The 22,296-nt window shown below is 42.8% G+C and overlaps 2 protein-coding genes across 6 annotated transcripts in view; one reads left to right on the top strand and one right to left on the bottom strand.

The window, feature by feature from the left end:
- si:dkey-157l19.2 (uncharacterized protein KIAA1522 homolog) overlaps positions 1-18,480 on the top strand; it is a 33,358-nt gene extending 14,878 nt beyond the window's left edge. For 4 of the 5 annotated variants that reach the window (XM_061083235.1, XM_061083236.1, XM_061083238.1 and 1 more), the window contains 6 exons: positions 10,791-10,934; positions 11,118-11,161; positions 11,255-11,390; positions 11,542-11,649; positions 12,026-16,366; positions 17,479-18,480. In XM_061083235.1, the coding sequence (XP_060939218.1) occupies positions 10,791-10,934; positions 11,118-11,161; positions 11,255-11,390; positions 11,542-11,649; positions 12,026-16,366; positions 17,479-17,543 (4,838 nt within the window). In that variant the 3' untranslated portion in view covers positions 17,544-18,480. The remainder of the gene's footprint in view (positions 1-10,790; positions 10,935-11,117; positions 11,162-11,254; positions 11,391-11,541; positions 11,650-12,025; positions 16,367-17,478) is intronic. The other variant, XM_061083239.1, reaches the window with a different exon arrangement.
- Positions 18,481-18,893: 413 nt separating this feature from the next.
- On the bottom strand, positions 18,894-21,805 carry si:ch211-67f13.7 (uncharacterized protein LOC565426 homolog). The gene is made up of 8 exons (XM_061082984.1): positions 21,341-21,805; positions 21,146-21,258; positions 20,964-21,070; positions 20,230-20,404; positions 20,026-20,140; positions 19,868-19,947; positions 19,697-19,785; positions 18,894-19,552 (listed from the first exon to the last, which is right to left on the bottom strand). The coding sequence occupies exons 1-8, from the start codon at positions 21,803-21,805 to the stop codon at positions 18,894-18,896; spliced, it is 1,803 nt and encodes a 600-aa protein (XP_060938967.1).
- Between the last annotated feature and the right edge of the window lie 491 nt (positions 21,806-22,296).

The raw sequence follows: 22,296 nt of genomic DNA, 5'->3' as shown, positions 1-22,296 counted from the left end.
TCTTTTATAAGAAGAATATCATTATTATTATTATCATTAACTCATCATGACAATATAAGTAGTATGTCTCTCAAATTCAGGGCCTGTCGTGCCTCATGATTTTTTCTTGTTCATGCTGAAAGCATCCTGCTGCACTCTGCCTGTACATCACCTTTCAGCAGTGGTGTATAAAGTACTTGAAAGTCACAAATGACTTGAGTAAAAGTCTTAAAGTCGCTCATATTAAATGTACTTAAGTATCAAAAGTATCTGGTGTTGAAATGTACTTAAGCATCAAAAGTAAAATTCAAAATGCTAAGTGCTTTTATAGTAGGCCTATACAGACACAAAACTTCCCAAATTGTTCTCTTCAGGATTTATTTCAACTGACTGAAAAATTATAACAACAATATATATATAATGTATAATTTTACAAATTTTTAACCCGAGATGCTGAGGTTCAAATAGTATTGGACAAGTGCATCTGAACTTCTGGAGACAGCAAAGAATCAACACAACAGAATAAACAAGTGCCTCTTGAGTCTACCTAAGAACACTAATAGACCAAAGTATAACCACTAAAAAAGTCTGTAAATATCACTAAACATGGACCTTTCATCAAAAGCAGGAGTGATACACAATGCCCCTTATGATAACTCAGCAAAGGGAAACTAGGCAAACAAAATAAGATAGTTTATCTTTTGTTAACAGCATGGACAGTGCTAGTACAGAGAAGAAAAAATCACTGGATACAGTTTGGTAATGCTGCCAAATTCAGAAATAAATAATTGAAGACCAATGTTTTTTTGAATGCTAAATTACATCTACAAAATACATCCAATTGAATATCTTAAGGTGCAAATTTTGTATTTTAGTGACTTTTTTTTGAAGTTTATAAATTATGTCTCGCTTGACGGCACTTCAACACTAACCAGGACTGCTCAACCCTGGATAGTACCAACTATAAAATACAATTTCTAAAATTTCTTGGACTGCAAAGCAGCACTGAGTGGGCCCGAGCACATGCATTTAGAAGCGTTTTGAAGTGTGCATGCGTTTTGCCTTTTGCCTGAAAAAAAAAAATAATAACCAGCCCCACTTCTCCCTGGCCATGTGTTCTCTGTCATCTCCCCAGACCTGCCCTTCTCCATGTCTCCATCTGATGTCCCCGCACTTTTCTTTAATTTGTCATTTTTCTTTCCAAAATTCCACTTGTTCCGCAGCTTCCGTCCTCGCCCACGCACCTGATCCCACCTCCCTCATCACCCAAACCAGTATTTACAGCTGCCTTTGTCAGCAGCTCCTCGTCGGTTTGTCGGTTTATGAATATTAGCTGTATTTTGTAACTGTCTGGATGTTTACCTGCCTGTATACCTGCCCACCAGCTTGTACACGCATCTACATGTAAGCCTGTTTATTTATCATTAGACTATCTTCACGAAATGGGCATGCGTTTGTGTTTGCATTTTCCAGCAGGGTGACAATACACCTGTAGGGTATCTTGCCTGTAGGGATGGCAAAGTGAAAACACAACCCTGCTTGAAGTTGTACACATTTGCCAGTTTGTACAATACATATATAAAGACTCAACAGCTTCTAAGTTGTGTTGAGTCAGCACAAAGGGCGACTAAGGATTGGAATTTGCAATATATAGATATATAATATCTTTGCAAAAATTATATTGGCATTATAGAGAGTAGAAAACTGGGCCTGATTACCCAGGGTTCCATTTGGCGAGGTCCATTTAAAAAATTAATTGTGTGCGTGAATATGCAGTAGTTCATGACAGTGTTTGTTTTTGGTTGCGTTGGCTGAAAGTTGTTTTTGCGTTTGCTTATAAAATTGGTTGTGTTGAGTGTTTTTCCATTTCGACTTGTTTTAAATCTGTTTGTTTTGTTTATGTGGACATGTAAGACTAAGCAGACACAGCCAACCAATGATAGTCTATTTGCCAACAGTTTTTGTTGAAACCAACTACTTCCAATATTTGCTTTGAGCAAAGTTTGCTGCTTCGAGCTATGTATTTATGTGCAGGTTGACACGAAGCAGGAAAGGGAAAAGGAATGTGAATCGAAAAGGAATACCTTAAAAAAATCATGTAAAGTCACCTAATAACATTAATAAAAACCTAATAAAAACAATAATTAAAACCAGAATTGCTCAACCCTGGAAAGTACCAACTATAAAATACAATTTCTAAAATGTCTAGGGCTGCAAAGCAGCACTGGGCAGGCCCGAGCACATGCATTTTGAAGCGTTGCATGCGTTTTGCCTGGAAAAAAAAAAAAATGACTGAGGAAATATTGACACATTAAGCTGTTCAGGCTTGGACTCTGATCATGAGACAGAGGTTTGGTGGTGATAGGACAATGCACAATGACAACATTGTCTCCTTTGGCGCAGGATGAACCTTCGCCGTACCTCAATGTTTACACGGTTTGAGGAAATGTCCCAATTCTGAGAGAAAGAGAGAAGATTCCTTTGATCTTTGACCACAGGAGTGGAGTTTTTACGGCCCAGCATCAAAGGATTAATGGTCCATGTATGTCTGCGTTGGCGTCCAACCTCCGCTGCTCAAGTCGATCCAGTTTTGAGAATGTAAGAAGTAGAAAGTACAGATATTTGTGCTCAAATGTAGCGAGTAAAAGTAAAAAGTCGTCAGGGAAATAAATACTCAAGTAAAGTACAGATATGTGAAAAAAATCTACTTAAGTACAGTTGCGAAGTATTTCTACTTCGTTACTTCCCACCACTGCCTTTCAGGATTCCAATTATATTAAGATATTTGATCATTTATCAAAGGTGTAAAAGTATTCAATTTGCATTATAGAGTCGAGAAATATAAGAAAACACTTCTATGGTAATCTTTAAAATATTTGCCCTTAACTTTCAGTGACAAACGCAAAATCCAACAATATGCCCTCACAAACTTCTCACACTTACAGCAGATCTTGCATAGAGAACCAGGCTCTCTGTAGATAAGGAAATTACACACCAGCACATTTGTCTCCGCACCTATAGTCACCCACATACCCGCTCATAAAGATGGAAGACATGTCTCTACCATAGACTGTATATATATAAGTTCTCTACTTCCCCCATCGTTCAGAAATTAAGCCCAAATATCCTGAATACGGGTGCTGCCATCTTACATTTTTGACAATGTAATAGCCAGAGTCTGCGCAGTAGTTATTGTAGGGTGACGCTGCAGTATTGAGGTCCACTGACCAGTCTCATTAATGGTAATGAGGTCCAAAGAAAATATCTTTGAGAAAATAATATTTTCATCTGCATTTTGAGTTTCCTTGTCAGGTTCGTGTCCAATCTGCAGACATGAAGGAGGTGGGATTTATGACCTATACTGCAACCAGCCACCAGGGGGGCAATCCGGATGACTTGGCTTCACTTTTGGTGTGCTGTCATGTCAACCATCTTTTAATACAGTTAAAAATGGGCAACATCAGATCCTTAAAGAGACAGAGTGCTATTCTGATATTTGAGAAGAGATGTCACTTCCTCTTTTGTGTTGTTCTAACTGATGTCTATTTTTAACTTTAACCAGTCAAGCACGGCTTACATTGCTTGTCCTGACAGCATGCCATTGATAGTTGTTGATGTGTGGGTACGAATCAAGTGGATACTGACGTCATGGGAATTTCTGTGTTAATGACTTGACTCTGTATACTAAACAGTCACACAAATGCTTATTTATAATTACAGGGTTTTACGGACATTTACCAGGATTATATTTCAATAGGTGAAGAGTCACCACACCCAAATGTCAGAGGATCATATTTAGGTCATTCAGATGTTGAGACGGGTTCACAAAAAGTGCCAGTTTGCCCTCTAGTGCCATCGCCACATCGTACTCAAGTTCCATTTCATCTAGTTGCTTTTATTCTCTGAAATCCTTCCCATTTATGTGTCGGTGAACAGTCCTGACAGGACAGCCAACAGCAACAGTTTTAAATTCATACATTCATACACAACATACATTGTTTCATGGTCCAGATATGCAGATACACCGCTGTGGCTTTTCAACAACTGCACACGCTGTTGTCAAGAAAGGAAAATGTGTGCTGACACACTGTGGTGAGAGACTGATAAATACTGTATGTGCCTGGAAAGTTTTGTGAGTCACCATTCGTGACTTTTGCAGCTTAAGAAGACAGTTTGGATTGGTGATGCTTATTGTAAAAGAGCAGATATTCACGGTGCGGTCAAGATAACTTTGTTGGTTTAAGCCTCCCACTGTGGCAGAGTTGAGTAAAGTTGGTAAACTGTTGGTTGGTGGAGTTTCCCTCTCTTAAGAACATGCTGTTCTTCAGAGACCTGGGGTCGGACTGGAGCTGTGATAAGGTTGAACTCTGCTTGTATATATTAGATTTGGCCAGTGTACATCAGCTTAACTTTGTGTTTTTGTTGTCAAGAGGTATTTAAATGGATCATTTACATTTAATTTGACTATTTTGAATTAATAGAAGCTATTTACGCTGTTTCACTTTCTCTCTATAGATAGCTCAGGGCGGGTTGTCCACTAAACAGAGGGTCGGTGGTTCGATCCCTTACTCCTCCATTACATAAGTGTCCTTCTGGCGGAAGTGTCTTTTTGCAGTGTGTGATTGATGTGTGCTGCACGTAATGTGATAACAGTGATGTAGTGGTTAGCACTTGGCCTCACAGCAGGGCAGTTCCTGGTTCGAATCCCAGTTCTGTTCACCCAAGTGTTTCATGGGTACTCCAGCTTCCACAGTTCAAAAACGTACAGATTGGGGCGAGATTAATTGACACTTTAAATAGATCGAGACAAATGGTTGTTTGTCTGTGTGTCGGCCACGTGATATGCTGGCAACCTGTCCTGTGTGTCCGCTCAAAAATAATAAGTAGTATTAAATAATGGATGGATGGAAACAAACTTTCATGGCGGTTCAAATGAAGAATTTTGGCTTCTGCATTTTTTTCTCTTTCTCTTTCATTTGACCCACACTCATCATCTGGCTCTGAAGTTCACCTGAGCTATACATACCCAGCCTATAATTAGCATTTGCTGCTCACACTTCATCTGCTTCCAAGAATGCTGATCTCTTTTCTTACTGTTTTATTGTCTGTAATCACATGTTGTAGTAGGAGCCTATAGCAAAGTTGTGCTTACATTAAACAGGCACAAACAGGTCGGAATATTTAACTTTACCCTGCACTGTTTTTAATGGGATTTGATTTTCTGCTTGGTTGATAGGGCCATAAAAACTCTATAGAAGTACATGCATGTGTGTGCTTTGAGGTTCTGGAGGTATCTGATCCGTGCTGATTTGCTGGCGTACAGATTGTATGGTCTGACAGGGAATTGGAGTGTATCCCTGCGTGCCAGATGATGTTACCTGGGTTGCTGTCATTGTCACACCACACCTCTTCCTTTTCCTTCTCTCTCGGCTGTGATGTTTATATTTAATTCATGGGAAATCAAGAGCGTGAAGCCCACAACCACCTCTGTCCACAATGCGTTTGTCCAATGTATCCAGAGTGTACACGTATTACACTGAGCCCCTCGACCCTTTTCCCTGCTGTTATCCCAGTGTATTCATTCAGGTTTGTGACGATTATAGAGGCTTAAGCACCTGGCAGCACCGTCGAGCTGAGAGAATGTGTCTGCATGGCGATGCAAAAACAAGACAGAGGGGCAAGTTGGGGCAGGGAAGAGAGGTGTGTGTGTGTGGGTATTTGCATCTGTTTGATTCCCATGGAGCGGTTCAAGGATGGGCTACATCACATCAGTTTGTTTGTGTTGATGTGTTTTGTGTCTGGTTCTCAAACCGATGATTTTCCCTATAAGTTTGAACTGAGCGACTTATCTTTGTCTCTCCTCCCCCTCCCTCCTATCAAACTGAGGCAGATTGTGCTCAGGACAGTGAAGTCACATCATCAATATTTTTCCTCAGACGTTTGGGTTTTTCCTGCAAATTAAAGTAACACGTGTTTATTGTGTATATATCACAGTGTTTTACAGGCTGACACCAGTATTTTTAGAAGGACCAAAGTAAAGTAAAAGCCCAAATACATTTTATTGCTTCCCTCCCTTTATTCAAAGATATTTTGGGGGCTTTTATGTCTTTATTATAAGACAGGACAGTTTTTTTTGTGAAGGAGAGCGAAACCGCAGGAAAGGCTTCCAGCAAAGTGTAAAATCTGTGGCCAAACTTTGATCCTGAAAGTGCAGATAGGTCTTAAACACTGATAACTTGATGTAAACAACATTTGCATAAATTCTAATCAAACTGATTAAAAAAGAAAATCCAAACAGAACATTTTAGAGACAAGTGACCCTTGGTTTTACTAACCGTGTTGGGTGTGTTATGGAAAGTTACACTGGAGATGGTCAGAGATAAAAGCAGAAAAATTATTCTGAATGATTATCTGATTAGGTAGCCTTGTTAAAAATTAAATGATCACTATTAAAAAGATAAGTAGATAATTTGTGCATTTATTTTGCCCCTGATCTATCTCCACTGTTACAGGTTTATTAACAATTCTATATATATTTCATCATTAGCAGGTTTATAAAATAAAAGCTTAAATTACAGCTCTTTGAGCTTACTCAAAGATTGACAGTGCTGTTCATCTAAAACCAGTAGTTACAGGTACAGCTTAACAAGTATCACCATGGTTACACATGATAAATACTTGCTCTGTTTCACTGGTTGTAATTTGTTTAGTTTAGCTGCTGATGCTAAATATTTCCCGAATGCTCTTCTCTGTCTGTTTCCAGAGCCTCCATATTTTACCAAAACAACTGATGTTTGCTTATTTAAAATAGTCTACTTGAAATTCAGTTTTTTAATATATTAAAAAATGAATCGTTATTCCCCCTCAAGCTAATTTCCTTTTTTGAATATTGTTTGTTCAGTCATCCAAAACTTGAATGCACTGGTCATGCAGCATTGTATCCATTAGATTTAGTGTCTTTATCCAAATCTGGGATGTAAACATCCGTTTGGGGCTCATACAAAATCACTACCAGCTCGTTAATATCACCAGCTTCCGTACAATCCGGCTGTGACAGATGGCGTCTTTTTAATATGTCACCATTACAATGTGGTCACAGGAGCAGCGATAATATGAGCCCCTCATTAACGTGCATTCATGCCCCACCCATCACTCCGGGCATCTGCAGTCAAGTGTGTGTGTGCGCGTGTTTGTGTGTGCTGTCATGGCAACTAGATTATGTGTTGTCCCAGACTGACTCTACACTAGCATATCAACTTTCTGTTTACATCTGCAGGCTGAACCACTGCAGCAGCAACCTCTGTGTAAGCAACAATCTGTTCCTTCTTGTGACTATGTACTGGCAACACATGCAACACATTTTTTCTTCTTTTATTTGTCAACGTTGCTGTTGTCTGACTCAGTCGGCAGGATCACGACCATGGGAATGTTTTCCATTTGTTCAGATGTCACACATTCCGTATCGTGTCTGCCCGGCACACCAGGAAGTGACTGAACCACTCAGCCGCTGATTAGTTTGAGGTGTCTTAAATGGCGATTAAAAATTTTAAAAAAGGAAATTCGTCTCAAAAACAAGTTTGGAAGAAATTTTTCAAATTTAAGGTCTGGATAATATCAGGCCCTGGTTAACTGAGGAATTTAAGATCTGCCGACCTCTACTCTCACTGCGTTGTTATCATTTTTAGTCACATTGCTTTAAACAAGGACATTTTTTAACATGTGTGACCATGTGCTGTGGAGCTCCAGGCCTCTTCTTAAAAACAAAATTTAAATCTAGTTTTGGGACTTAGATAATTTCAATTCACTCACTCCCCCTTGTGGCAAGACAATAAAGTTCTGTCTCTTTATAAGAAAATTTAAAAACAACCGCAGTAACTAAAACGCTGTACAATGAAAGGAGACAGAATGCGTAATGCTAGAAAGAGTCAATTAAAACCAACATAAAATAGAAATGTTATGATTTAGTAACATAAGATAAAATGAAAATAATTTGATGTGCTGTACAATAAAAGAAGACGCAATGCAAAGTACAAGAAATGGTAAAATAAATGAATTATGTTATGATGTGACTGTCAAAAGAGAAGAAATGGGTCTTTAGTTCTGTTTTGAATGTGTTGACAGGCAAGGACCCCTTAATGGTAAAAGGTTGACTTCGGGGCACACTTACACTTTACCCTTAAGCATCGAGTCTCGACAAAGGAAAAGCCAGGAGCGGCTGATCAGAGGATCTGAGCGATCGCGGAGTAGAAAGGAGGCAGAGAAGCTGAGTTTTATTTAGAGGCCAGACCGTTTAATGTTAAAAAAACAAAATAAAACAACGAAGAACTGATATATTGATTTGCTGTGTTGCTCGGGCTCTGTTACTGGCGCGTGGTCAAAAGCAGTGTAGTGCGTGTGAAAGTGTTGTTTATTTACAGTGCTAAAGCTGTGGGGGAGCCACCAGTGACACCGTCATAGACCTCAAATCCCTGGCAACAGCTTTCCCTTCGCTCCTTATGTTTACATGTGTGACCTCAGTGTGATCTGCGTCCCTGCTGACCAATCCAGGGGGAGCGTGCCTGCAGATGGGGAGCAACAGTGGGGATCCTGGGTATCCCATTGAGCAGTGACGAGGGGGAGTGAGAGAGAGGGATGGCAGGAATTAGGCTGCTGCGGATTAATGTCTGAGCTCTGATTGGCCATTGGCCGTGGAGACCCTCGCTGCTCTGCATAGCGATGAACTGACAATAACAACAACTTCATCAAAAACAAGCGAGATTATCATCCCCGGCTTCATCTGATCCCTCCAGGCTGTTTATTTAACTCAAACACTGCGGACTGCCCCTCCTTAGATCACATGTTTTGTTCTTCTTTCTTGAACACAACTTGGATTTAGTTCAGATGCACTTTTACATGATACAAGAACGAACATGGTGGTGCTTCTGACGAATAACTCGGCTAAAATCAACTGCTTTCCAACTGTCTTCAGGAGGAAAGGTGAGTGACGGCAGCTCATGGCACTTGTAGTTTGTAATTTTGAGACAATAGATCTGATTGGTTCATGACTTGAACCGATTGCTCATGCTCTGATTGTTGACATTTCTGTTTCAGCCAGTCAGGTATAACCAGCTCTGGCTGGATCAACAGGCATAAACTAAATAATGTGTGGATTCATTGTGGATCATAAAACCCCTTTCAGTGTGTTGTATTTACTCTGCTTATAAAATGTGCTGTGATTCTTGGTCCCACTTGAGGTATTGAATACCTGCATTTTTGCCTTATTATAGATAATTGATTATTTAACGCCAGAGCACATGTAATGAATGCTGTTACGGAAGAGACAAGTCGTAACAATTGGTAGTGATCACTGATCATGTGGAAGTCCAGGCTAATTTCAGTGCGGCCTTACAGGAGCAGTGCGGACAATAGAGTACGGTCGGTGGCTAAATGTAGAGCAGCTGTCCCTATTACATAAAAGTGTCTAAACAGGTTAGCCCAGTGATCCCAGACGGTGCGCTGGAGCTGTGAGGGCACCACGTGTTAAAGAGTTTCATCACATGCCAGGTGCCCTCGAAATGTAAAGCAACATTTTCACTGATTTTATCGTTAAATTTTTTTATTCAAATCAATTTTATCTTAATATACCTTCTAATTCTGCAAATGTTTGTCTGTCTGTGGAATGATTCAATACTGTGTTAATCTCTTACCCCCTTTGTTAATGGTCAAGGTAAGTGCAGGGTTAATCTGATCAATTTTACTTTAGCATACTGGACTGAGACAGACATTCACAAGAGTTGTGGGTGCTGATCTCTTTCATGGCAACAACATTCATAGAATCAAGTTGTCTTCAAAGTAAAAGCACAACATTCATTTTATTGCTGCAAGGCTTTATATCGAGCTCAGCTCCACAGCTTTTACTTTGACAAGTTGTGAACTTGGTTCTGAAGATGGTGTCTATTACTTAAAAGACCTCTGAAATAGCTGACATGCAGTAACAGCAGCTGGTAAATCATTCAAACCTATATATAAACCCCATATGTAAGCAATAATAAAACAAATTGGCTTTAACATCTACATTGCATATAAACCAGGTAGTATGAACACAAACTTTTCTAACTTTAATCTGCACCCTAGACTAAGATGCTCTGAACACACCGTCCAGCACACAAACTAAAAAAGGGCCAGTATATTGTAGAACTGTTTGAGGAGGAATCATTCTGAAGTACAGTAGCTCTGGGGCATTTACACAGGAAACGAGAACAGTCTATTCCATAGACTTTCAAATCTTCTGAGTAAAGTCATAACAATATAACCAGCAATTCAACTTGATTTTAAAACGTCAGTTAATAGAAGAGATTTTTCAGGTTTTGCCATTCCTATGAATTTCATCATCGTCTACTTGGATGGTGCCCTCGGTTCATGACCTGGTATCTCAGGTATTTTATAATTAGTCAATAAAAGCCTGGACTGATGTAGTCGGCAGTCAACAAGATGTGACAGCAATTTCTTTAGCGTCCTTTTCACTATCTTATTAAATGGTACTTAGGCTAGCAAAAAACTTGTAGAGGGTAGATTTTTGACTTGATAATCCCTTCTTAAAACATTGTCAGAGTCGCTGGAGGCTAATCCTGCATGAGTGGAGCTGGACTTTTTTAATTTGCGCTCGCACCCTTAAAACTTATTTACTGTTCAAGAGCTTAAATTACCCTGGCAGACACCTGAATGTTCTTGTCCTGTCCATATGGACAGACCCCCCCTTATTTGCTTCTACACTAACACAGAGATTTCACTTGATCCATGCTGATCCCCTCTCCCCCTCTCTTTGCTTAAAGCTTTACCAAAGCGAGATGACGATGACGAGACCCAGGCGCCGCCGCTAGTTCAGGAGAATGTGTTCATCGAGGCCAGCAGGCCCAAGTACCTGGAGGATCTTCACACTGAGGCCCAGGAGGGGTTGAAAATGATGCAGCAGGAGGGTACAAAACACTATTATTATAGTATTTACATTGTTGCACTAAATCAGAGCTGTCCCATGCCAACATGTTGATAACGATCCGCCTGTTGCTTGAGAGCATCTGCACTACATGATACAGGATACAAAGTATGTTGAGTATTTGAAATGTCATTTTAAATTAAGTTTAATGGGCCTCTCCTTGCAGAAACCAATAACGGAGTGGAGTTCCAGGATAATGAAAGCACAATTGTAAGTGACACCGACAATTTGCTGTTCTCTTGCTTTAATAATGTAAATGTTCAAAAAATGTACGTGAAAATAATTTTTCTGCCCTTTTGCCAGTCGACAAGGACGGCCCAAACAGACGGGGAGGGTGGAGGGTTTATGACAGACAGCAGCATTGCAGACACATCCTCCATCGTCTCGGGACAATCATCTGTGTCCACGAGATCGTCCCGCTCCGGACTCACCAGACAAGGTAACTTATCCACCAGAACTCCTGTTTTTGGTTACTGTACAACATACTGTATAGTGACGCACATACAAACAATTAACGGGTGACATTGGATTTGTGTTAAGGACCAAAGAATCATCTTTTATCTATTTTCTCTCATGTGCTGTCAACCCAGGATCAACATTCAGACCATTGAACTCTGGGAAAAAGTCAGAAAAGACGAGAAGGAGACGACAAAGGAAGACTGTTGCGGGTATACCACAGCATGTCCAGAGAGAGTGGGGTATGCAGCTCATTTTTGTAAATGTATTACAAAAAATGTTGACAGTCTTTGACTAACTCTGTCGGTTACAATGTTTACACAGCATTTGTATGTATTATACTTAGAGAATGAAAGCATGAATTTTGCATGGCCATTTTTTTTAATTCTAAAATATCAATGCACCTCTGCGGCCAAAACTATTTTCACCTAGAAGTAAGATGGTAATCTAATGCTAAATGCTCAATCCAATGCTAAGGTGCGTAAAACAAACAGTCAGTACAATAACCCTTACCCACCCTGAGCAGGACTTAGAGGAAAATGGCCGCCATGTGACTATTGTCTCTTCCTGTAATTGTATGATGAACCTGTGCTTATTACTCCTGCTTTCTTCTGTCAGGATTGGACAGACAGGGCTGGACACTGGCTCATAAGTTAGATGAAGAACAGCTTTATAATGGTGAGACTGATGAGAGCTCCACTTCTGATGGCCAGCAGCTAGCAGCTCAGTCACAAAAGGGAGCCGGTGCCGGCCTTCAAGACAAAAGGATCCTCCATCCCCTAAACAAGGCCCACATCAAGCAACTCAATGCCGCCCATGCTGGACATAGGGATGACCTGGCCCTGTTGCACCGCCTGGGTTCTGGCTTTTCAGATGAACAGAGGCCGCGGTCCTTGGCTGTTCCCTGGATGACCACTGCCAACAGCCTCCAGCAGGAGCCTCCTAGCCCTGTCATGTCCATGTCACCCCAGGCTAATTACATGTCCAAAATCATTCCCAATGCTGTGTTGCCACCGTCCATCGATGTGGTAGAAATCAGCCGTAAACAAAGTCGCAACAGCCTTCGCACTGTCAGCAAGAGCAGCCTGCTTCTCTCCAGCCCAGCCCCCTCCCGTGCTTCCTCTAGAGCGTCTTCGTCCAGAAGCACTTCTTCCAGAGGTTCTACCATCACCTCCGCCTCCCGCAACAACCCCCACAATATGTCTGACAGCTCTTGTTGGAGTAACTCTGAGTCCTCAGAGACCTTGGTGTCTGACTCCTCAACCATCTCCCGCAGCAGCACCCCCCGCCAGAAGTCGCAGAACGGTGATGCTTCTGCTAAAGAGGACAATGTCAGCAAGTCTTCTAATGGCGTGCTCATTGGTAAAGCACAAGCACCTAAGACAGAGGGGCCGTTTGTGCGTAGCCTGTCCGTCATGAAGTCCAAGAAGGCTCCTCCTCCTCCAAGCCGCTCCTATTCCCTCCACAATAAGATGAAGCGACGATCACGTGATCTGGCCGAGGTTAGGGTCTATCCAGGCGAATCTTCCCTCCACACAATCTCCACTACAGTTGAGGAAAATGAACAAAATCACTCAGAACCTTCATCTATGTCCTCGAGTATCATAGACAGCCCTGGCTACAATGCTGACACCAGTTCTCTGGAAGACTCCACAGGGTCATTCAGTCCCATTAGAGCCCAGGCAGTAAAGGCAAAGGAAGCTGCAAAAGTGGATTCTTCACAAAAGAAGCAGGAACCACCTCAGGAGAATAGGCCTAGCAAAATAATCTCACCGTCCAGTGGTTACTCCAGCCAAGATGCAACATCCCCAAAGCCTTCTAAACAGCCTCAAAGTACATCTCCAAGACACAAGGTCATCTTGGCAAAGCTTCAAAGGTTCTTTCCTGGATCTTCATCTGCTGGTTCAGCTCCGTCCCCTCTCGCACAATCAGAGGCCCCTGAAAACAATAAACCCTCTGGGGACAATAACATGGACTCAGTTGACACAGTTGGCGCCAGTGCCTCAGTAAGGACATTGAGAGAACTCTTTAACATCCCTCCGCCACCTAAAGTCCACGCACCTCCACCCCCTCCACCAGAGGTATGGGCTCACAGCAAGCGAAGCTTTGAGCTGCTGCTTGGACCCCCGGCACCTGACAACCTTTATGCCATCATAAAGAAGAATCCAAAGGACCGGAGACAACAGAGGCAGTCGCCCTCTGCCTCTACAGATGGATCTGTGAAGAGCTCGGTGGTAGAAAGAAAACAGAAGAATCCAGCTGTAACAGTGGAGTCCATTAATGGATCCTTACATGTGATTGAGAGAAGGAAAGTTCAAGAAAGTGTGACTTCGAATGCAGAGATTCATAAAGAGATGAATGAAAGACTGGCTCAGAATGTTGATTTGAAAGGAAACGGCAAGGTGACAGAAAAAGCCAAAGTAAATGACATAATAAATGAGATGTTAGTGAAGGCTGTGGAGAAACGTGAAGAAAGATTGACAGCAGCAATTAAAGAAGACGCAAAAAAGACATCCACAGAAACAACAGAGGTAAAGACCAACATGGATATCTCTTTAGCACGCTTTTCTCCATCACCCTCACACCATTCTCCTCAACCCCACGCTAAACAGACCACAGAAGTTACCTCTGTCTCATTAGTACGAGCTGTTGTATCCCCTGAGTCGTCCTGGCCCCCTCCACCTCCACCTCCACCAATAGCACAAGTGGGAGTAGCTGGGCCTGATGTGACAGATTTCCCCCCGCCTCCCCCATTGTTTGGTGAGGTAGGGTTTGTCATACCTGTTCAGGTGCCACCAGAGAGGTCCACTCCTGGTGGGGACTCTTCTGGAACTACATCTGTTTTATCAGTAGTGATAACAGAGGCAGAACCACAGAATTCCAGTTCATCCCAAGGGATTGCCCCTCCACAACTGAATATCCCTCCTCCACCACCCTACACAGCCCCCCCTCCGCCAATTACAGCGGTCTCCCCTCCTACAATTAAAAAGGCCCATCTGCCGCCAAGAGAGATCTTTCCACCACCACCTATAGTATTCTCTCCTCCACAAACTAGAGAAGTCTCTCCTCTGCCACCTAAAGAAATTCCTCCCCCACCAAATAAAGAAGTCTCTCCCCCACCACCACTTAAAGAAGTCTCTCCGCCACCACCTAAGGAAGTCTCTCCTCCAGCCCGTAAAGAAGTCTCTCTGCCACCATCTAAGGAAGTCTCTCCTCCACCACCTAAAGAAGTCTCTCCTCCAGCCCCTGAGGAAGTCTCTAAGCCACCAACTAAGGAAGTCTCTCCTCCAGCCCCTGAGGAAGTCTCTCCTCCACCACCTAAGGAAGTCTCTCCTCCAGCCCCAAAGGAAGTCTCTCCGCCACCACCTAAGGAAGTCTCTCCCCCTGCCCCTAAGGAAGTCTCTCCTCCAGCACCTAAGGAAGTCTCTCTGCCACCACCTAAGGAAGTCTCTCCTCCAGCCCCAAAGGAAGTCTCTCCGTCACCACCTAAGGAAGTCTCTCCTCCAGCACCTAAGGAAGTCTCTCCCCCAGCACCTAAGGAAGTCTCTCCCCCAGCACCTAAGGAAGTCTCTCCTCCAGCACCTAAGGAAGTCTCTCCCCCAGCACCTGAGGAAGTTTCTCCTGCAGCACCTAAAGAAGTCCCCCCCCTACCACCCAATGAAGTCTCTCTGCCACCACCTGAGCAAGTTTCTCCACCCAAACAGTCCTCTCCTCTTCTGGTTAAACATGTCTCCCCTCCACTGGCTATCAAGGTGCCCCCTTCGACAGAGATACTCGCTCCATCTACTGAAGAGGTTGTTCTTTTGTCTTCACAAGAAGGTGTCTCTCAATCATCTGTAGAAGAAACACTTGCTTGCAAGCTCAACCCACCACAAAGTATTCCACCTCCTCCACCCCTACAATCAAAGCCCTGTTTGTCAGAGCGGGATATTGATCTCCCAAGAGAAGACATCCTACCCGACCCTGAAATTAATCAAGTTTCACCGAGCAGTATTCTGCTTCCCCCACAGAGTATCCCACCTCCGCCTCCGGTAGAGCAACCTCAGGATGTACCTGGTCCAACAACCCATGAGGTCCCACTATCGCAACCATCTGAAGTGTCAATCCCACAAGGTCCTGAAACCTCTCCTTCACCAGAAAAGCCCCAAGAACCAGCTCCTCCATCTGTAAACATTCCTTTGCCTCCACCTTTACCTGTGCAGGGTCTTACCAGCATTAAGCTTCAGTCTAGTACTGTAAGCACAGAAAACCAAAGCCAAGAGCTGACCTCTGCTCATGTTGTAGAGGAGGAACCCACTCCTGTTGTAACCCCCTCCCTCCTACAGATGGTCAAACTGCGGTCTGTCAACAGCAGTCCCGAGCCCCCTAAAGCTGAAGAGGAACTCAAGACTGAGGTCACAATGAGAAAACAGCAGCCCAGTGATCCGGTTCCAACCTCATCTGCCAACGGAGAAGCTCCTCAAAAACCTATCAGAAGGTCTCTAATAGTGATCGCTCCACCTGCATCTTCATCCACAGTACCCTCCCCTACGAAAAAGTCTCCTCCTGCTTCGACTGCCTCTCCTTCCATGAAACTGCAGGAGGCCATCCGGCTGAGGACAGCAGCCAGATCAAAAGAGGGCCCTGCATCTCGCCTCAGCGTGCCATCACCGACATCACCAATGGACCTCCAAAGGTCCCCCAAGTCCCCCACTAACACAGCAAGTTTTGTCTTCTCCAAGAGCAACAGGAAGGTGGTGATTGAGACCCAGCCAGTGACAGAGGCCAAGACAAGAGTGCAGAATAAGCTGGAGGTTTCCCCTGTAACAAAGGCGGTGAGTGAATCAGAGTCTTTGAAGAAAGCGAGCAAGGTGCCACCACCTGTAGCAAAGAAACCCAAATCGAAGGCCAAAGAGAATGAGACCAGTGAAGGGACCGAGCAAACTGCAGGACAGGAAGCACAGCAAGAGAGTATCCATGGTAAGAGTTAGTATCCATAATGATAGACTGGGATGAGTTCGATTCGGGTTAAACTGCAGCACTCCTAGGGTCCCAGGCACAGTGGGGCAGTGCGTGTTAAAAAACACCTTAGATGTTCCTAATTGAAACCATAATTTGTTAATAAAAACTGATGTAATAAATAAAAGGTTTTAGAGGGACCTTCAATACAGGAATTAAGTTAGGGTGATCATCTACATGCTACCAATTCTGTGAAGTTGTATTTGAGCTCATTGGTTCTACGAGTTTAATGTGTCAACATGCTGTCATGCTCACACTGACAATGATACTCAGGTTGCATTTACCTCATATTAGCCAGGCCGAGATAACCGAGTTATCAAACATTATCTTTAATAAAATCAATAAAACTAATTTGAAACGAGCTGTGAACCATTGGTACCTGGTTTCAATCATCTGCTTCAGACTCTTAAGAGTAAATGTGGCTTATTAAGGCTATTCATATGATGTAGTAGGGTTAACATCTTGGTTTTCCTGTTCTTCCCGTTCTCCTGACATGGTGTGAATACAACTTAAGCAAGTGCAACATTTCCTGTGTAAAGTTTAGCTTGTTAGCATGCAAACACTTGCTAAGTTGCACTTAACATGAATGCAGAGAAGTGAAAGGATTGAGAGCTGTCATGCCTGATGTTTCTCTTGACAGCTGACTCACAATTGTCCGAGAGCATGTAGCAAGGAGAACTCACACATGAGGCTCCATCCCCCAATATGGCTCCGAATTGGCAAGATAGCTGTGTTCTTATCCTGGATATTTTGGTGTATTTGTGGATAGTTGGAGGAAGTGGAGATATGTCCAAAATCTTTACATACAGTCGATGGTTTGGTTACGAAACCAAAGTATTGGACAAATTTAAGATCAATAAAATGAAGTTATGAGTTAATGATCAATATTTCATGGCAATCTGTCCTGTAGGCTAGTTCTTGAGTTAGTTAATTCTGTGTCAGAGAGGTGGACCAACAAAACAACATTCGGCCTTAGAGCCATGCTGCTAGCTTGGCTAAAATTCCAATCAGTTGTTATATTGCACATCACCTCTTCACTCAATTAACCTACTTCTTTTATTCTCCAAACTCAGATGGGGCAGAGAAGACAAATGGGACAGCAGGTGCAGTAGACGGAGGAGAAACACTATCGACATGATTGTAAAGACTGAAGGAGACTGGGAAGGACATACTAATAATAACACTGCAAGTTGATCTTTGTAAGTGAGAGACATGAAACTGGATGTGGATAGATGCTTATTTCAAAAACTGGATTTTGAAACATGCTGGATTTAATAGAAAATCATTTGAATGTCTTGTTAATGGTGTGGGTCTTAAAGTACACAGTTTGCATTTTACTGAGAATCATCTATTTTATTTTGCTATAGGGGGCATTCTGATTTTTACTTTTGCAAGAAATGGGAATATACTGCCCTCTTGTGCCAAACAATGATTGTACCACTTACGTCCTGCTGAATCAGAGCTTGTGGTTAGTACTTGCAACGATGGGACTTTTGGGCACTCATCTGTAAATATAGCAACGTGTTGTACATTTAAATTATCCAGTACTGATGGATCTTAGCTATCCTGTTTTTTTCTGTATTTTCCCCCAAAGACTTTCCACATCAATTATATTTGTTAAAAAGAAAAATATTAATTATCTTAAGTTATTTTTCCTGTAATGTTCAGAGGAGGGTCTCTACAAAATGTCTACTTTGCAATGTTGTGTTAAACCCCTATATCATCATATGAATCAGTTTGTTTGTGTCGATCTTAATCCTATCCAAATTTGTTTTCTCAAAATAAATCCCACTTAATTATTTTATAATTCAAAGCTATCGATGTGCATGAACACTGCTATCACAAAAAAAAAGAAGTGGAAATGGCAAGTTATACTGGAATCGCTTTATATTTGGAGCATGTTTTCTGCTGCTTTTAGTTACTGATAATGGAGGCTTTGCCTTTCTTACAGTTATTATGGCTCTAACAGTGGGATATTTCTGTGTTGGACTATAATATATTTCAAAGTGTTTTCAGACATCGTAATGTCAAATGATCATTTATTATGGAAAGAATAAAGATTTATGGACAAATTACACTTTTGCAGTGACTGAGGTAATATTTATTTGTCTCCACGCTGGCGACAGCAAGTGACCGTAGGCATTCTGTTTTCAGGTTGTCCAATACATTAACACTTAATTTTTCAGATTTGGCACAAACAGTTCAGTTGGACACAAGGATTTTGGTGTTCAATGATCAAAAGGTCAAGGTCGCTGTGATCTCACAGAGCACATTTTTGAATAATTTGGTACAAATGTTCACTTGAAATTAAAGAGGACCAAAATGGAATCGGTTAATCCTGTTGTTTTAGTCCATCATGTAGTGCTTTTTGAAAAATAGTATCTTAATAAGTTAGGACAAAAGTCATTTGCAAGTTTTTTTTTTTATTGAATTTAATTTGTATGAAGAACTAGAACAGTCTTTAAGTGGAGAATCCATTGAACTAAGACTACCTCCATGTGAAATACCACGTCATATCATCTAGATCTGCCAGACCATCATCGTTCTTCCTCTCTTCATCATAGGCCCTTGTCCTATCTTGCTCTTCATCTCTACCTGTGTACGGCCTTTTTTCTTCCTCACCTTCAGACTCCGGCAGGTGCTCCAACTGCGCCCAGTGACGGGGCACTTCACCTTCCCTCTGATTCAAATGGATCGTATGCTGAGCATCAGAGGTCTCATCTTCTCTTCCCTCAGATGTTTCATGCTCTGCTTCACCCTCAAACATATACTCCGAGACATACGCTGAGCCGTCATCTTCAGGCTCATCTACATTCTTCACTTCAGCCTCGCTCCGCTCCTCCGCTAAAACCCCATGCCTGAAAACGAAATTCTCTGACTCGGGTTCTGTCGTAACGCCGAAGATTATCCTGCTTTCCACTTCACCGAGCTCCTCTTCTGTGTACTCTTCGTCATCATGATCATCATATTCTACTTCATCTGCACTTTCCCACACATACTCAGGACTGTGCTGCTCATCAATTTGTCGTCTGACTGTGGTCTTGTCCTCTCTGCTCACGCTGACCAGGGAAGGACTGATTGGTAGAAAACCCTCCTCTGCGGTGTATGGCTGATCGGAGACGAGCAGCAACTCACTGCTGGCAGAACCTTGGAGAAAAATATGTAAAATAATAATTGTTATTGATTGAGTTGAGTACTCACACTTACAGAAAGTAAGATATCTTCAATAAATCTCTGTAGGAAAAGGTGATGGAATATCCTGTAATGAATGCGGAGGAGACTGTCACAGACCTTTTGTCGTGGCCTTCCAGGGTTCAGAGGTCACGCACTCTGAATCACAGCAGTCACATAAAGAGTCGTCACCAGTGAGGGCCTTCCACCTATCATCGCAAAGGAGAAAAGTATGCTTAGTCCACATGAAAACACAGAAAAATGTGTACTATAGTAGGGGAATAGGCTCACCTGTTTCCTATGTAGGTGCAGGATTTGTGTGTTGGACTTGGATCCTCTGATGTGACTGAAAATTCACAGTGAATGCTGACCTAAAGCAGAGAAGGGGGTTATACCACTATTGCAACCGTGTGAATGTGGAGAATCCGTAAATTCTACTACACTCTCACCTCAGTGTCGGGGTCAGGGGTAAAGTGAAAGGCCTTCATGGAGAACTGGAGGGTCTTGTCCGTGCGATCGATGAACTGAGAGGCCCCCGGGTCTTTCTTGCTGTCCAGCATACAGCTATGGATGACAACATCATCAAATTGATCAAGGTTAATCGCAAACCAGAGAGAAAAGTCAAGAAATAGCTCCAAAAAAATCGTACACACCCAAAATTGTCGATGATGGTGTATTTGAGATATGATTTGGAGCCACCGGATGGTGTTGCATAGCAGCTGCTGATGTATAGTTTTCCTCCAGTGGGGAAATGCAGGGCAGAGACTTTGACATTTACCGTCTGGCCAAGCTGGTACACGTGGGGCCTGGCTGGTGCACTCAAGGAATCTCAGAATGAAATAAAAGGTTATTTTTTAAGTTTCAGAGTTGGAGGTGCTGATCAAATGTCTACATAATGACTTCTGTTGCCAGAAGTCAAATGGCAACAGAAGTTTAAGTCAGAAACAATTGATTTTTTACCCAGGAACATTTTCATTTGTGAATATGGGCTATACAAATAAAATTTGATTGATTGATCGTATTCGTAGTTTTACAATTCATTTGAATGACTAACATTTACATTGGTTTTAGAACATATTACAAAACAAAAATGTCAAAGCTACAAAGCACCATATTCAGCTATGGACAGTTCCCACAGAATGCACATCAGAAAGACTAAATGGAAAATGTATCAAATACTATTAAAAAAATGCTTCAATATTGCTCTTTAGGAAATGAAATAAGATTCTAAGACAACTTTTTTGCCTTGCAGTTACATCCCTTGTCTGTAGAGGGTGCTGCGGCCCACCCCGGACCCCTACTTCCAGCATCCTTGTCACATGAAACAACTCAAACGAGATTTATCGAAGTTTGAACATGGATCAAGTCACAGGTTTTTAACGCATACCATCCATCAACTCGATCTTGAAGTCACTGGGGCGCCCTTTCAGCTTTTTACGCATCACAGCAGTTTGCCAGGTGGGTTTCACAGCCAGCTGGTACACGTGATGGTTCCTGAACAGGTGTGGGAGGATGTTAGTGGTTGATCCCACGCACAATGGTTAGAATCAACAAGGCTACAGGTCCAACCTCTGATAACGGCATTCAATGTCGACATCGATCCTGTGCGCTCTGCTTGGGAACCGTTTTGGCGATGGCGCGTAATGGAGCACGAACTTGTAGACCAGGTAACCCCGAGGCGCCTGTCATGAGGGGCCACAGCTGTGACTCCCAGACTCAAGATACAGAGGTGGAAATAGTGTGGAAACAAGTGGCACATCTTACCTCACGCACGGCATCACAGGCTGTCAGCGGATACGTGAAGAGGAGGTCACCGTACGGCCTGAGAACCCCGTTGCTCCTGCAGCTGCGGCCCAATATCAGCTCCTCGGCCTCGGCGCCCTGACCGTAGAAAGCTGGTTTGACCCGCACGACCAAGTCCGACGTGGAGCAGGTCACAGAGACGTCTGGCACAGCGGCCAAGTCCGACTGGGTCTGAGCAGGAAGCATGGCCCGAGGGTCCAGAGGAGGGGGGCGCCTTGGTGGACTGAGTTTAGACAATGGAGCAGAGCTGGCAGGTAACTTCAGGGAGAACTCTGGTGTTGACACTCGGGCTGGTTTGGATCTTGGATGACCCAGGTTCGAAACACCCCCTTTCCTTCTTGTAAAGGCAGATGTGTCGGCTGCACAGCAGAGGAGGCCAAGAGATAAAACACTCCACAAAATATAGACATGCCACTTTGTTTTCATGGCAGCAGATTGCTCTGTTTGCACCTCTCCCTTCAACCTGCGCCTTAAAGCAAAGCTCAGCCGCGGCTGCGGGTGATTGGCGGAGGGTAAATTGACGCCCTGGTGCCAAACAGACCTAGTTTGTTTTCTTGTGTACTGAAGGAACCAATGACTCTTTTTCCCAGATTACGCATGAACGCGTCTTTATTCAAATCACAATGGGCCCCGTGCAAGAACATGTTCGAGTTCTTATCCTAAATTTCTCGTGCATTTGTTCGTACGAACATGCCACGTCAGATTCAACAAACGCTTGTCTTCAGAAAAGTGCGTAAATGACGTGCGTAAACTTGATGAATGCCACCTGGGCGTATTAGAGTGAGCCAGGGGCTATTTCATCTTATTGTTGAGGGGACAATAAACAGAGACATTTCTCAACTACAGTTCCTTAGGGACATACACACTGCTTAAAACAGTAAATATTCCTTTGATAAGAATGTTTTTAAGGTCAATGC

Source organism: Limanda limanda, chromosome 12 (assembly GCF_963576545.1).
Source record: "Limanda limanda chromosome 12, fLimLim1.1, whole genome shotgun sequence".
Taxonomy (NCBI): Eukaryota; Metazoa; Chordata; class Actinopteri; order Pleuronectiformes; family Pleuronectidae; genus Limanda; species Limanda limanda.
This window is presented reverse-complemented; position numbering and strand designations above follow the sequence as displayed.

Bases quoted from the DNA above. Each gene is read 5' to 3' on its own strand.
- si:ch211-67f13.7 (XM_061082984.1), bottom strand. From the start codon at position 21,805: ATGAAAACAAAGTGGCATGTCTATATTTTGTGGAGTGTTTTATCTCTT. The intron at 20,141-20,229 runs GTGTGTACGATT...TGTCATCCATAG, and splicing joins ACCATCATCGACAATTTTGG to CTGTATGCTGGACAGCAAGA. The intron at 19,948-20,025 runs GTGAGAGTGTAG...TCTCTGCTTTAG, and splicing joins CCCCTGACCCCGACACTGAG to GTCAGCATTCACTGTGAATT.